Raw genomic sequence first — 15,832 nt, forward strand, 5'->3', positions numbered from 1 at the left:
AAACTACTCACCCACTCAGAATATAGCAACCATCTCTGCGGGTGCCAGTGGGTGCTGAGCATCCCCCAATATATTAAAAAGTTTCTTTACTATGTCCAGGGAGGAGTAATTTGTATTGTATTGTATGGGGCACCCTGAATCATTCTGAAAGGCTGGCACCAATGATTCAAGATGTTACGACTGAACTGGATACAACTGCTGCTCTGCACTGACCTAATACCCTGGTACTGTCCTGACTCTGAGCCCTCCCACAGCGACTGTTTCAGAGTGCAATATGAGACATTTGGAGGGGCATTTTCGAAACAATATCCAAGTCAGAATTGGGACATCGTGCTCATAACGTTCAGGAAAAAAGGTCCATCTCACAGCCATTTTCAAACAGGAAAAAGTTTGGGATTTCCTGTTTGAAAATACGTGAGAAGGATGTTCTTGCGCTGAAAACGTCCAAAATGAACAGCCATTTTTCCAAAATGAAATATCCAAAATATGAGTGCCAAAAAATGGCCACACAGATGTCCCTGCAGAGTAGAGGGGCAGCCCATTAAACAACAGGGCCCAGGTACAAATGCCACCTTATTCATTTACTAGCTGTTAAGCCTGTTAAAACGGGTGAGATTTGTGTTTTGCAAACCATCTTCTCTCCCCTGCCCTCCCCCCCATGTCCAGCAGCCCTCCTCTCTCCCCTGGCCTCACCCCGTCCACCGATCCTCCCCCCCCCCCCCCATATCCAGCAACCCTCCTCTTTACCTTGGCCTCCCCCCCCCGGCCACCAACCCTGCCCTCCCCTCATGTCCAGCTACCCTCCTCGCTGGCGCTCCCTCCCCCCTCCGTGCCGGGCCCCCTGCACTGACCTGACAGTGCCTCTCACCTCCTTGTGAAAGCGTTGCAGGCAGCAGCAGATCGCTGGGAGCAGCTGCACTTCTCTCGGCTCCCTGCTCCCTCTGCCCCGGAACAGGAAGTAACCTGTTCCGGGGCACAGGGAGCAGGGAATCAGAGGAGCTGACAGGCACGCAGCTGCTCTCTGCACCCCCCCCCCCCCCCCCAGCAGCGTGCACCCGGGGCGTACCGCCCCCACCGCCCCGCCCTTGGTTCGCCGCTGCTCCTCACACTTGTTTGTTGCTCTATTTGGAACAGCCATTATACCTGAAGCTGTCATAGAGCCCGGTATCCACTGTCACTTTCACTTCTTAGCAGAGGTGTAGCCAGGTGGGTCGCCAGGGGAGCATCTGCTCCCCCAAATGGACTTCCGTCGGTACCTATTTTTCACTTGATCTGTCACATTTAAAATACGTGCCATTGCTGTTGCCAGTCCGCTCTCTGCTTCCCCTGCTCCCTCAACTTGGCTATGCATCTGCTTCTTAGTGGGGTGGGGCTGGGGGTCAATAATCACTGGGAGATTGAGGAGGGGTCATGTTTTCATCCCTCCAGTGGTCCGCTGCCAATCAAGGCACCTTTTTGCAACCTGGATATGATTAAAAGAAGTCTAGATAAAAATGTTCTTTTTTTGCCTTGGGCATTTCTTCCCATTCCATTATCGCTGAAAGATGTCCTACCCTAGTCCCACCCAAAACACACCTTCAACATGCCCCCTTGCTATTTGGACTAACTGCAGTGTAAAACGTGAAAATTCTGCCCTTCGAAATTTGCAATTTAGACATTTTCAGTAGATGGACTTTTTTTTTGCCATTTTGAGACATCTATCTGCTTTGAAAATGGCTGCCATAATCTTCTTACCTGCTGAACGAATGTGATTGGCTTCTGACCCATACCGTAGAGATCACCTATGTGACATTTCATGATCTCTGAGAATGGCCTACCTTCTCCACCCTGCAAAATACAAGGAGACAGTGAATAAGAAACTGCAGGACCCGAGCATGCAAGCCTGAGACTGCAGATGATGAAGTGCATGGTTCTTATGATACCTGAGGAAGCATATGATGGACTGAATTAGCAATATTGGTGTTGAGTTGTACTACCATTGGAAAGACGGTAAGGGTTGGATTGGATGGACAAAGACCACAAAAAATGTTTAAGTTGGGCTATAAACTGCCAACCAGAGATGGACTGGAGGGTTCCTGTGATTGAAGGACAGGAGGGATGGGCTGGAGATGCTGTGATGGCTAAGATACGAGGAGATGAACTGGAGGGGCACCATGAAAACAGAAAACAGTTTCTCCCAAATTGGGGGTTGGGTCTTCAAATGGGTCACATTATCAGTGGATGGGGTCACAAAATTAGTGCTATTCCCCTCTTCCTCTGGATTTCCACTGTGACCTATGTCCAATGTTTGCAATAAGAATGGGACATCGCATTCTTTGGGGGCTTCATGTTAGACTGGAATCCTATGCACAGTACTGAGGTTGGTGACTGCACACTGACACACAAGGCCTTTTGCTCACTGTTCTGCTATTAACATAACTACTGCTGCAGCCTTCATGCTTTCGATAAGTGGGGCAAAGAGGACGTGGATGAGGGAGGGGAGGGGAATACAGGTCTGCTATTTTTTCACACCATCATCTGAGCTCATGTGAATTTTTAAGTATGAAAATGGGATCATATTAGATAAAGGTTTGAGAAGCACTAGACTATAGAGTCCCTATGATTGCAAGGACAAAAGGAGATGGACCGGAGGGGTCTATGACTGCTGGGACAAGTGATAGTCTTGAAGGGACATGATAGCAGAGAGATGAGATAGACTGGAGGGCACTTTTGATGACAGGGACAGGAGGAGATGGACTGGATTGGGTTTGTGATGGGACAAGAACGCAACTGAAGGTGTTCAGAATGCTCTGCTGAGGACAAATTGTATGCCTTCCAACATATGTGCACAGTGAGAAATCCTACTGATCCCTTATCTACCTTAACAACAAGATTGTGCTTCAGTTCAGTAAAGCAAAGGTCTTCATAGATCTCAGTAGTAGCTTCCTCCACCTGCCAAGAGGACACAAGCTTAAGAGGCAAAATACCTAACTGCACCCACATGACTACCTGCCTACCACCACCTAATTAACTTCATCACTCCAAGTACAAATGCTCCTCTTGGTTCACTTCTCCCCAGATCTATCATTACTTAAATACCAAGAACATAAACTGGAAAGGAAATGGTCCAAATCCTACCTAGATGAAGACGAGCTCACAAATGAAAATGTACCGCCAGGCCTTAATAGTAGCCAAAAAATTTAAAATTCTCATAATGCATTGAAAAGGCTGCAATTTCATCCAAATAGCTATTGAAAATAGTAAATGGTCTACTGCAGCCCCAGAACAGGACCAGCCTTCCCAGTCACGACTTCCCAGTGATGATTTTGCCAGCAAGATTAAAGGTCTCCATCAGGACCTAGAGGCAATTTCACTGAGTCTCCCACTAGCTAACAAGAGAACACTTCCTCATTCACCCTTCTACAGGACTAGTTTTAGAAATGGCGGTGCCCCGGGCAAAATTTAAGGAGGAAGCCCTGACCCCCCCCCCCCCCCCTCCCCGCTGATCTCCCCACCTGCATTGCTACTGTGTGGTCCAGGTATCTATCTCTTCCCCTTCTGCCAACTACAGTCCATCTCCCTCCCTTCCCCTCACCTTGCAGTCTTTAAAATTGTTATTTCTCTTCTCAGAAAAGCCCCAGCATGGCAGCCATCCTCACAAGCTGCCTCCAGCTGTCTCGAAGCTTTCCCTCTCTGCCGCGCGCAATCCACCCAGGCAGAAACAGGAAATTGCGTCAGAAGGGGTAGATTGCGGTGTGACAGGGAAAGGTTCAGGGCAGCCGCAGGCAGCTTGTGAGAATGGCTGCCAAGCCAGGGCCCTCTGAAAAGAGAAATACATTTTTAAAGAAGATCGGGAAGGGAAGAGGAGACGGACTGTGATGGGGAGAATTATCCCCATAGTCATAGACCCCGCCTTGGTGTTTAACACTCTACCTCTGCACCAGGACCCCAAGTGGAGTTAGGACAAAAAGGAGCCCCATTCAGTAGCAGTGATGTGGGTCATCACCAGCAACATAGTTTCAGGGAACAGCTGAAAGGAAGGGGTCCTAAGAGGATCCCTGGACTGTGGAACCCCCTGGAGCTGTAGGGCTTAGGGCAGCTGCCCTGTTTGCCCGCTCCCCCCCCCCCCCCCCCCCCCCCCCACACCAAATGCCAACCCTGCCCTGCCCTCCTACCTGGTCATCCTCGCACCAGAGATGCCCACAAGGGGGCACTACACCTGCTTAACAATCTCCATGGAAACCATGACGAGAAATTTGCCTTAACACGAGTACCATTGGGTTTCTCAGCAACTTTCGACACTGCAGACCACAATAGCATACTTGCACAACTGGCAGAAGCAGATATTGATAGAATAGTATTTGCATAGTTCAAATCCTATCGCTCAGAAAGACAGTAATCAGTTCAGCAACAGCCAATGTAATAAAAATCCAATGCTAACTGCTTAGTGTAGGATGGGGTGGTGATTGTGAGGAGGTCATGGGTGGAGATTGGGCGTGGCCTACACATTGTGGTTTGCACATAGAAATTAGCATGCTCTAATTATCAAATGTGTAGTTCGCGCAGGTGTAACGCCACCTCAAGAGCAGCAATAGATGCATCAATGCTAATCACTCTTGATATTAATGTGGAGTAGAGAAGTCTGAGGCCCTTTTACTAAGCTGCAGTAAAAAGGACCCTGCGCTAGTGGTGGGGGCTATTTTTGTTGCGCACTGAGGCCCTTTTGACCGCACTGGATAAAAAGGTGAAAAAAAGACATGGCCATGCGACAAGATTGCTCTTACTGTGTGGCCATGCAGGGGGGAGGAGCACTTACCGCCACCCACTGAGGTGGTGGTAAGGACTCCCATGCTAAGCCGGCAGTAACCAGGCAGTTCGCAGAACTGCCTAATTTCCGCTGGGCAGTGCTTTTTTTCTAGCAAAAAAGGTCCCGGTACTCAAATGCCAAGCCACCCTTCAGGGGTGGGGTGATCACTGAGGGACCCACCCCACAATAGCCAGGCCCCCTGCAGCCAGTCACAGAATCTATGCCAAAGCAGAATTGGTGTGTAGAGCCTGAGCTCTTTCATTAAAACTTGGGGTCCATGGGTCAATTTTAGCAGACAATGGAAAAGGTGCCAATACTCAGTACCCCCAAGTACCCCCTCAAAAAAAGCCCTGCCGCTGGGTAACCTCCTGCGGAAATATTTTTCAAATATATCCGTTAGTACTGGAAATGCCACGCGCTGGCGGTGGAACTACCACCAGCGCCCATGTTTAGGCTGGTGGTACTTCCAGAATGCTGAGTGACAAGCTCGGATTGGGCTTACCAGCGCTTAGTAAAAGGGGCCCTTTGTGTGGTAAATAGTGGGAGAATGCCGGACATGCCCCCAGCAGTTACCGCACAACCTTGCAACTACCACACACTAGATTTTGCACCTGAGGCACAAAATGTCTACACTTTAGTGGGCAACAATCTGATCAACCTGCTGAGGTTATCCACGGAGCTTCCAGCATTACCTCACACTTATTACTATGATGCATAATAACTACAACCAGGATGTTCCCCTTAACATGTGTCGGATGATCCAAAAATTAACAAAATCCCCAAATTAATAAATTAAAGAAAGCATTATTACTACCTGGTCATTCCCATCTTTAGCATTAAAATGGGTATTAAAATCCCCTCACACAAGCAGAATTTGGAAACCAAGAAGAATATCTAGAACACTCTGAAGTGACAGGGCAAGTGAAGATGGGCATCTCCAGGAGTTCTATATAAGAACGAAACGCACAAATTTAGAGCAGCTAATCTAAGTAACAGACGTTTCCACCCTGATAATGAGGAAGAGGAGTGGTGGTGACCAGGGCTGCCGAGAGACTGAATCGGGCCCAAGGCAGGACCACCGCCGCCAGGTCTGGGGCAGGGCTGCCGCCGTTCCCCCCAAATCGTCGTCCACTGCCGCTGCACCTCCGATCCCTGCCGCCCCCCCCCCTGATCACTGCCGCTGCCTCAACAGGATTGAAATACCTTGGCTGGCGGGATCCCGAGGCCTCGCCAGCAGAAGACGTCTTCCTACAGTGCTGACTGCCTACCCCTGCCGCTGCATTTCCTCAAAGGGCATGATCGGTTTCAAAACTGAGCATGCGCACCTGAGAGGAAAAGCAGCCGCTCAGCAATGGGCAGAAAAGCAGCGCTGGAGGAAGCTCCAGGTCCTCCCCAGCCTCCAAGGAGGACCCGGCGCCGGAGTTTTCTCTCTCCTGCTCTTGTCGGGACACGATCACGCGGGTTCCGTCAGGAGCGGGACAGAGAGAGAGAGAGACCCCGGCACTGAGCCCCCCTTGGAGGCTCGGGCCCGAAGAATTTTGCCCCCCCCCCCTTTCGGCGGCCCTGGTGGTGACCAAAGGGAGGGATGATAGAAGACCAGCAGAATAATTTCAAAGGCTTTATTGTAAGTCCCAATGTAACAAAATGAATATTCAAAACACTCACAGTGACCCAATACACCCGTGTTTCAGCGTAGTATGCCTGTGTAAGGGATCTGAAAACTGCATTACAAACTTGATACTAATAAAATACTGCAACACGGCTGTGTCAGGTCACTGTGAGTGCATCGAATATTTGTTACTACATTTGCACTCACAATTAAAGCTTTGAATTATTCTGTGCATAAGGAATGGATCCTCAGAAGCTTAGCTGAAATTGGGTGGCAGAGCAGGTGGGGGGAAGAGGGGTGGGTGGTTGGGAGGCTAGGATGGGGGGGGGGCAGACTTATAAGGTCTGTACCAGAGCCGATGATGGGAGGCGGGACTGGTGGTTGGGAGGTGGGAAATACTGCTGGGCAGACTTATACGGTCTGTGCCCTGAAAAGGACAGGTACAAATTTAAGGTAAGGTATACACATATGAGTTTGTCTTGGGCAGACTGGATGGACCATGCAGGTCTTTTTCTGCCGTCATCTACTATGTTACTATGGTGGACTCCTTGGTTTTCTATCATCCCTCCCCTTGGGTTGCCACTGCTCCTCTCTCTTATCTTTGTTTCTGTGGAGACCCCCTCCTCTGGCTTTTTCATCAGCCCTGATAATGGCATACTTGATGATAGAGTTGACATGTGATAGCTCAAGGACAATCAGCACTATCCCTCCTCCCTTAGATTTTGTCTGGGGACGTGAGAACTTTGAATAAGGAAATTAGTGACCCATAAAAGCAGCTGAAGTTTTATTAAAGTGAAATAACTAAACCAATGCAGCTAATCCAAATGAAAAATTTCTGCACACTCAACAATTAATAAATAATCTGTTGCACCGGTGAGCTCAAAGATTGCACATCATTATCAGAAACTGACGAAATGGCCAGAAAAACCCAAATAATATCCCTACAGAATTATCTTTTCCTTACATTAAAAGTTGAAACTACTTCTAATATTCTCAGAGTCATTTTAGATACATCTTTATCTTTATGTTGATGCAGTTATTAAAACTACTTTTTTTTTTAAGTTACACTGTCTTAGAAGAATTTGTGGGTTTTTTGAAGCAAGGCATTTTTTAAATTTTGATCCAGGTGATGGTACTTGCTAAATTGGACTACTGTAACGGGCTACATTGTCTTCTTTCAGCTGCTTTTAATTTCTAACTGCTAGTCATTTGTTCAGTACCCATGTCTATTTTAATCATTCCCACCTTAAGTAATTCCCTTAGCCCTCATTTGTCCTGTTTGTCTGTCCTGATTAGATTGTAAGCTCTGTCGAGCAGGGACTGTCTCTTCATGTTCAAGTGTACAGAACTGCGCATGTCTCTTAGCGCTAAACAAATGCTAAGTAGTAGTAGTAGATTACAGGTAATGCAAAATACTGCAGCTAAGATGATTTTGAGGAAAAAAAGATCTGACTGTGCTACACTTGCTTTGATGTAACTTCATTGGTTGCCCATCAAAGCACGCATTAATTTTCAAATGATTATGCTGGGTTTATAAAATGTTTAGAGGTACTTGGCCAGAATACTTTTACTCTTTGTTCTCTTTTCCATTACTTCCTTTTTTGTCATGAGTTGTGGAATCTTGCTTGGTCTATTTTCCTTTGTTTGTTAAAGTTATATATAAAAAGTCTTTGTCATCTTCATTTCCCTATCAGGAATTTTCAGCATGGTGTTCTCTGCCTGTTGGGTTAAAGATAATTTCTTCTTATTTATTATTCCAGAAACAACTGTTTTAAAAACATCTTTTGTTAGGCTTCAGCTCTATTTTGTAACTTTTGTTTTCCTTCTTTATTATTTCTCATTTGTAATTTGTATTTTGTGTTATCCACTTTGAACCTGTTGATGGAAGTTGACGAATTGCAAGCACCATTACCAATACCAAATGACAGGAAACAAGAATTTCTCTGGCTATCAATCCCTACAAATTTTATCTGACATATCTGACAACCCCCCCCCCCCCCCCCATGTCCCCAGCAATATCAACGTGAAAAAATGGGGAAAACTGCACTTCCACAGAACACAACCAATCAAATTAAAAAGTGAAAGACTCCAGAGGAAGGGTCCCAAGAAGACCAACTGATGCAAAAAAAAAACCTCTCAAAAACAAAAAACACACAAATAAAAAACTTCTGAAAAGTCAAGGTTTATTCTCCAATGTAAAATGCAAGACGCATTAACAATTCATGACCCATCAATATCAAAAGATATTCAGCTATGATCTAAGCACGATACTTCTATAGTTACCACTTCATCCACTTGTAAACCCATATTAGCATCAAAGCAATGAAATAACAGGTATTATTGAGCAATAATAGGCCATAAATGACCTTAATTGATGCTAATGGACACCAATGAGCAGTTATGCACACAACTGCCCTTAGTTGGTATTCTAGAAGTTGCACAAGCAAAATGTGTAGCGCACGACCTCTAGGGGGCGTGGACATGGGAAGGGCATGGGCAGATCCAGGGCGGGCCCAGAATTAGCATGCCCAGGTTTTAGAAAACTATCACGCACGTAACTGACATCGGTTAGGTGCACGCACTTATACCAGGCACTGGGCTGCAATAAGTACTTGTGTCTAAAGTTACATGCATAAATGGACACCTGCACTAGTATTGGAAAAGGGACGGATGAGGGGAGATATGATTGAAGTCTACAAAATCCTGAGTGGTGTAGGACAAGTAGAAGTGAATCAATTTTTAATTCTTTCAAAAAGTACAAAGACCAGGGGACACTCAATGAAATTACATGGAAATACTTGTAAAGCAAATAGGAGCTCGCTGCAGGAGGATGTAGTAACAGTGGCTAGTGTATCTGGGTTTAAAAAGGGTTTGGACAGGTTCCTGGAGGAAAAGTTCATAGTCTGTTATTGAGATGGACATGGGGGAAGCCACTCCTTGCCCTGGGATTGGTAGCATGGAATGTTGCCACTATTTGGGTTTCTGCCAAGAACATGTGACCTGAATTGGCCACTGCTGGAAACAGGATACTGGGCTACATGGACCTTAGGTCTGACCCAGAATGACTATTCTTTTGTTCTTCTTGTATGACATCAATTATGCTCGTACAGTAGAGGATGAAGATCATACTGAGCTAGTGGGGGAGAAGAGAGAGAGTGAGTATGCTGATCAGCTGTGGGGTGGAAAGAGAGAGAAGGTGCGAGTGGGAGAGAGAAGTTGCTGACTAGGTAGTAAGATGGAAAAAGAGAAGGTGGTGAGTGGAAAGAGAGAAGGAGAGGGTGCTGGGCAAAAACACTGGGTGATGCTAGGCAGACAGAGAAGAGGAGAGGAAGATGCAGTGGTTGGGCACAGAGTAACCTAGTAGCTAGAGCCGCAAGCTGCCAGAGAGACCAGGGTTCAAAGCCCACTGACACTTCTTGTGATCTTGGACAAGTCACTTAACCCTCCATTATCTCAGGTACAAACCCCCCTATTTACAAAGCCACACTAGTGGCTGGCGGTGCTGTAATGCTGACACAGCCCATTCGATGGGCTGTGTAGGCATTGCCATGCAGCTTTGTAAACAGGAGGGTTAGATTGTAAATCTTCTGGGGTGAAGATCAGGAAGAGGATGCAAGGTGCTGAGGTAGCTGGAACATCTTGTTGGAAAGCTTAATTGACACATTCTGGCCCACTGCTCAAAGGAGCATGCAGTGATAGAACCCAAAGCCCCAGAGGGCTGTGGTGTTGGCAGCCATCCATGGCCAAGGTAACTGGGAAAATCATGCTGAAAGGGAAAGGGAAATGGGACTTGATATACCACCTTTCTGAGGTTTTTGCAACTACATTCAAAGCAGTTTACATATATTCAGGTACTTATTTTGTACCAGGGGCAATGGAGGGTTAAGTGACTTGCCCAGAGTCACAAGGAGCTGCAGTGGGAATCAAACTCAGTTCCCCAGGATCAAAGTCCACTGCACTTACCACTAGGCTACTCCTTATTACTAGTTTTTTGGCCGCAGGAGAGGTACCCATGACATACTACACATACTCCATCTGCCCCTCACTTCTTCCGTGTCCCTGTCAGATACCTGTTTCAGGTCCTGTTGCAGCTCCTCAGCTCTCTTCACCAGTTGATCTGCAATTGGTAACTTTATGCCCTTTACATTGGGATTCATGGATTCCACGCTCAGCACCTTCTTCCGGGACTGCATTTTCCACCAGTTCCTAGATGTGTCAGAGGTTCTGTAGGCTTAACACTTGCCTTACCCAGATAATTGTGGCTAGAGGCTGGGATCAATGTGGGAAAGAGTTTCTAGGTGAACAAAGACCAAGCAACGCAACAAGTTAGAGGAAACATTTCAAGCCAATCCTGAATTTAAAGATATTAAACAAATATTCCTTTCAACCTTTGAGCTCATTTCATTTGTTCCTCTTTAACTAACCAGAAAGAAACAGATAAACCATTAACTTTGTCTTCATACAGGAGTTGCAGGCACTTATCTGCCCCTCTAATCTTCTCCAGGTCAGGATGTCTGTGTCCAGTCAGCATCCACACCTTAAAGGGCATCATCTCTCTGAGAAAGAGAAGCCCTGAAACGTAGGGTTACCATATGGTTCCAGAAAAAGGAGGACACATTGATCCAGTCTGGGATTTGCTTCCATTGAAAGCAATGGAAATAAAACCCAGACTGGCTCAATCTGTCCTCCTTTTTCTGGAGCCATATGGTAACCCTAACTGAAAGACTCCTGGAGGAGGAAAAACACAGAGGAGGGTTTTGAAAGAGTAGGTGTGTAACCTCAATGGAGTAGTGGTTAGAACTCTGAACAGCAGTGGTTTGATTGCATTGAGTCTCCGAGAAGGCATTGGGTAACCCACATGGAGTAGTGGTTATCACCTAAAACAGCAATGGTATGACCCTTTCATGCTTGCAGGATTGCTGGGATAATGTGTATTGGAGAAACCATGGTTAAGCCATGGTCAACGAGCATGGACTGGCTCCATTAGTGGCGATGGTGAAGGCCAACACTGTGGCAGATTTTGGACATGCTTGGGATTTGGAGGGCAGAGGAAGGTGCAGAACTGCAAAAGAGATACAGTGTTCAAACTGCTCTTCTGCCCCTCTCTGCCTCATATTCTGTTGTCTGTGGAGTGGAGTGGAGTGGAGGAGTAGCCAAATAGTCAGTGCAGTGGCCTGAGAACAAGGGGAACTGGGTTTAATTCCCACTGCAGCTCCTTGTGACTCTGAGCAAGTCATTTATTTATTTTGTTTTGCTGCATTTATATCCCACATTTTCCCACCTATTTGCAGGCTCAATGTGGCTTACAATATAATACAACTACAATCACATTGATGAAATAGAGAATCAGAGTATATATAACAGATAAGGTGCATAGGAATATTATGGCAGTCATATTAACGGAGAAGAATTTCAGAATTATTGCTATTAAGGTTCATACGAAAATTATGTTGATTAAGAAGTGGGTAAGTAGATAACAACATAATATAATGATATCAGGACAAGGTATGATTAGGGTGTAAATTAACCCTTCATCTCCCCAGGTACAAAATAAATACCTGTATGTAATATGTAAACTGTTTTCATTGTAACCACATGATAGGAAGGGAGCAGCAGGTTCAAACCTCATGGATGGTACTTCCTGCTGCTAATCATCATTTCTGCAGGATGTGCCAGAAAGCACAGAGATGGCAGCAGCAGGACAGGCTCCGGTGCACTGGCAGGAATTTTCTACTCTCGAGGAAAAGACTCCGGCTGACTGTGAGAGATTGGCCAGGTCTGTGGGTAAAGGGATGGAGGTGGGGAAGATAGAAAGCTGGTGTTGGATAGCAGTGGGAATTCCTATAATCACTTACCTAAAGTGGAATAATTGCAACCGGACAGCCTGGATTTCATGTGCCCTCATCTACCATGTTACTATAACATGTTGATTTTAAATCCTGACAAGACCACTGCATGCTGGTCCTTTATCTCAACCCCCAGTGACCCCATTTCTTTTTGGTCTTCCAATTGCTCCTGTCACAACTTTCTTCTATCTGGGAGTTTGGTTTGACTCACAGCTCACCTTCAAAACTCACATTTCCTCTGTCCATAAATCAGGCTTTGCCACAATGTGTACTCTCCACTATTCATTACACACTGCAATGCATGCTTTCCTGGTACCTCGTCTCGACTACTGCAGTACTATCTACACTGGCCTTTCTTATTCACAAATTAGACATCTTCAAACATTCCAAAACTGTGCTGCCAGACTTCTCTGCAAAGCCAAGAAACATGACCACATTTGCTCCCCTCTTGGTCTCGCTGCACTGGCTTCCTTTACAGTTCAGGTTCTCTTCCTGAGTCATTGATCATATTATCTAGGTTCCTCCTCTTATCTTACTAATCTTACTATCCCATATACTCCCTCCTGTAGCCTACGCTCTCTGGATGCAAATCCTCCCTAACCCTTAAAAGGCCTACCTTGAGTCTACTAGGCATTTGGCTTTTTACTTTTTATCCTGTAAATTATGGAACGACCTGCCCACTTATATTAGTAATGAACTTTTACTCAAAACTCATTTTTTTTCCACAAGCCTTCCAGACACAGTGACTGGCTCTTCTGGCCTGTGGGGCTGGCCTACGGCACAGAGGTTCTGTGTGCATGCTGTCTGTCTCTGTCCTATTTTAAATAACAACGTTCTTTTCTTTTCATTCTGGTTTTATTTTATAATGTACACTGCCTAGATCCACGTGTTGGATCTAGGCAGTATAAAAAGTTTTAATAAGTTTAAACATGTGCATAGTCCCCCAAATTCTATATATCACGTCTTAATTTCCACACAGAAACCGAAGCGTATTCTACAACAATGCATGTAACTTAATTGGTAAACTAGCTAATCAGTGTTGTTAATTGGATGTTAACAAGTAATTATCTAATTTAATAGACCTTTATATTTTCTCTTTGTATGAAGGAACATACACAGTGACGCATGCCTCTTCCCTGAAGAAGAATATCGAAACCTGGCCATGTCGGCGGAGGTTTGAGTTGGGAGGAAAAGCGCTGCTGAAATACATTTAAAAGTTAAATTATAGCATAAAAGTTAATTTATATAAAAAGTCATAATGAATTGGTTGGTACTGAATCCAGAAGCATATTGGATTAAAGTAGATGAGAAGCTGTAATGAAAATGTAAAAAGAAAAAACATTTTTGTAGAAAAATAGAAAATCACGGGTTGATCAATGACGATGTAAGCAACACCACTAAAATACTGAGACATAGTCCCCGGATGGTGGAAGCAGTTGAAAATCTGAAGATCCCCGTTTGATAAATTATGACAACGAATCATTACATTGTGGTAATACTTATGAATATCTTAACTGAAGGAGTGTCTGGGATAACTTTAAGTGTGTAACAAGTAATTGTCAGCACAAATTGGCATTAAGATTTGCACGCAAGCTTGCTAAGTGTATTCTGTAATGTGATGTGTGTAAATTCCAAGTTGCATAGTTGAAAACGGGGCATGGTTATGGGTGTGGAATGAGCGGGTCGTGGGCATTTTGAAAATCTATGCATGTTATAGAATACACCCACTCTGTACCTAATTTAGACGTCAGGATTTACACCAAGTACAACATGGCCTAAATGGACGCAACTGAATTTGGTCATATGGAGAGGCGCTCGGCATATTCTATATATGGTGTGGAAATTTAAGCCAATTCTAGAAAATTTATAAGTATTTCTATACTGGGACAGACCGAAGGTCCATCAAGCCCAGCATCCTGTTTCCAACAGTGGCCAATCCAGATCACAAGTACCTGGCAAGATCCCAAAAAAGTACAAAGCGAATGCTACATACCTGTAGAAGGTATTCTCCGAGGACAGCAGGCTGATTGTTCTCACTGATGGGTGACGTCCACGGCAGCCCCTCCAATCGGAATCCTTACTAGCAAAGTCCTTTGCTAGCCCTCGCGCGCCCGCGCGCACCGCGCATGCGCGGCCGTCTTCCCGCCCGAAACCGGCTCGAGCCGGCCAGTCCAGTATGTAGCAAGACAATACAAGGGAAGACACAACTCCAAAGGGGAGGCGGGCGGGTTTGTGAGAACAATCAGCCTGCTGTCCTCGGAGAATACCTTCTACAGGTATGTAGCATTCGCTTTCTCCGAGGACAAGCAGGCTGCTTGTTCTCACTGATGGGGTATCCCTAGCCCCCAGGCTCACTCAAAACAACAACCATGGTCAATTGGGCCTCGCAACGGCGAGGACATAACTGAGATTGACCTAAAAAATTTACCAACTAACTGAGAGTGCAGCCTGGAACAGAACAAACAGGGCCCTCGGGGGGTGGAGTTGGATCCTAAAGCCCAAACAGGTTCTGAAGAACTGACTGCCCGAACCGACTGTCGCGTCGGGTATCCTGCTGCAGGCAGTAATGAGATGTGAATGTGTGGACAGATGACCACGTCGCAGCTTTGCAAATCTCTTCAATAGTGGCTGACTTCAAGTGGGCTACCGACGCAGCCATGGCTCTAACATTATGAGCCGTGACATGACCCTCAAGAGCCAGCCCAGCCTGGGCGTAAGTGAAGGAAATGCAATCTGCTAGCCAATTGGATATGGTGCGTTTCCCCACAGCCACTCCCCTCCTATTGGGATCAAAAGAAACAAACAATTGGGCGGACTGTCTGTTGGGCTGTGTCCGCTCCAGATAGAAGGCCAATGCTCTCTTGCAGTCCAATGTGTGCAGCTGACGTTCAGCAGGGCAGGAATGAGGACGGGGAAAGAATGTTGGCAAGACAATTGACTGGTTCAGATGGAACTCCGACACAACCTTCGGCAGAAACTTAGGGTGAGTGCGGAGGACTACTCTGTTATGATGAAATTTGGTGTAAGGGGCCTGGGCTACCAGGGCCTGAAGCTCACTGACCCTACGAGCTGAAGTAACTGCCACCAAGAAAATGACCTTCCAGGTCAAGTACTTCAGATGGCAGGAATTCAGTGGCTCAAAAGGAGGTTTCATCAGCTGGGTGAGAACGACATTGAGATCCCATGACACTGTAGGAGGCTTGACAGGGGGCTTTGACAAAAGCAAACCTCTCATGAAGCGAACAACTAAAGGCTGTCCTGAGATCGGCTTACCTTCCACACGGTAATGGTATGCACTGATTGCACTAAGGTGAACCCTTACAGAGTTGGTCTTGAGACCAGACTCAGACAAGTGCAGAAGGTATTCAAGCAGGGTCTGTGTAGGACAAGAGCGAGGATCTAGGGCCTTGCTGTCACACCAGACGGCAAACCTCCTCCATAGAAAGAAATAACTCCTCTTAGTGGAATCTTTCCTGGAAGCAAGCAAGATGCGGGAGACACCCTCTGACAGACCCAAAGAGGCAAAGTCTACGCTCTCAACATCCAGGCCGTGAGAGCCAGGGACCGGAGGTTGGGATGCAGAAGCGCCCC

The 15,832-nt window shown here is 46.1% G+C and overlaps 1 protein-coding gene across 2 annotated transcripts in view; it reads right to left on the bottom strand.

The window, feature by feature from the left end:
- Positions 1-10,733, bottom strand: part of LOC115481229 (alanine aminotransferase 2-like) — a 58,110-nt gene extending 47,377 nt beyond the window's left edge. Inside the window, exons 1-2 of one of the 2 annotated variants that reach the window (XM_030220340.1) lie at positions 10,466-10,733; positions 1,735-1,827 (exon numbers count right to left, since the gene is read on the bottom strand). In XM_030220340.1, the coding sequence (XP_030076200.1) occupies positions 1,735-1,827; positions 10,466-10,588 (216 nt within the window). In that variant the 5' untranslated portion in view covers positions 10,589-10,733. Of the gene's footprint in view, positions 1-1,734; positions 1,828-5,989; positions 6,070-10,465 lie in introns of those variants that run through there. The other variant, XM_030220349.1, reaches the window with a different exon arrangement.
- Positions 10,734-15,832: the final 5,099 nt, after the last annotated feature.

This window comes from Microcaecilia unicolor, chromosome 1, assembly GCF_901765095.1.
Source record: "Microcaecilia unicolor chromosome 1, aMicUni1.1, whole genome shotgun sequence".
In the NCBI taxonomy this organism is placed as follows: domain Eukaryota; kingdom Metazoa; phylum Chordata; class Amphibia; order Gymnophiona; family Siphonopidae; genus Microcaecilia; species Microcaecilia unicolor.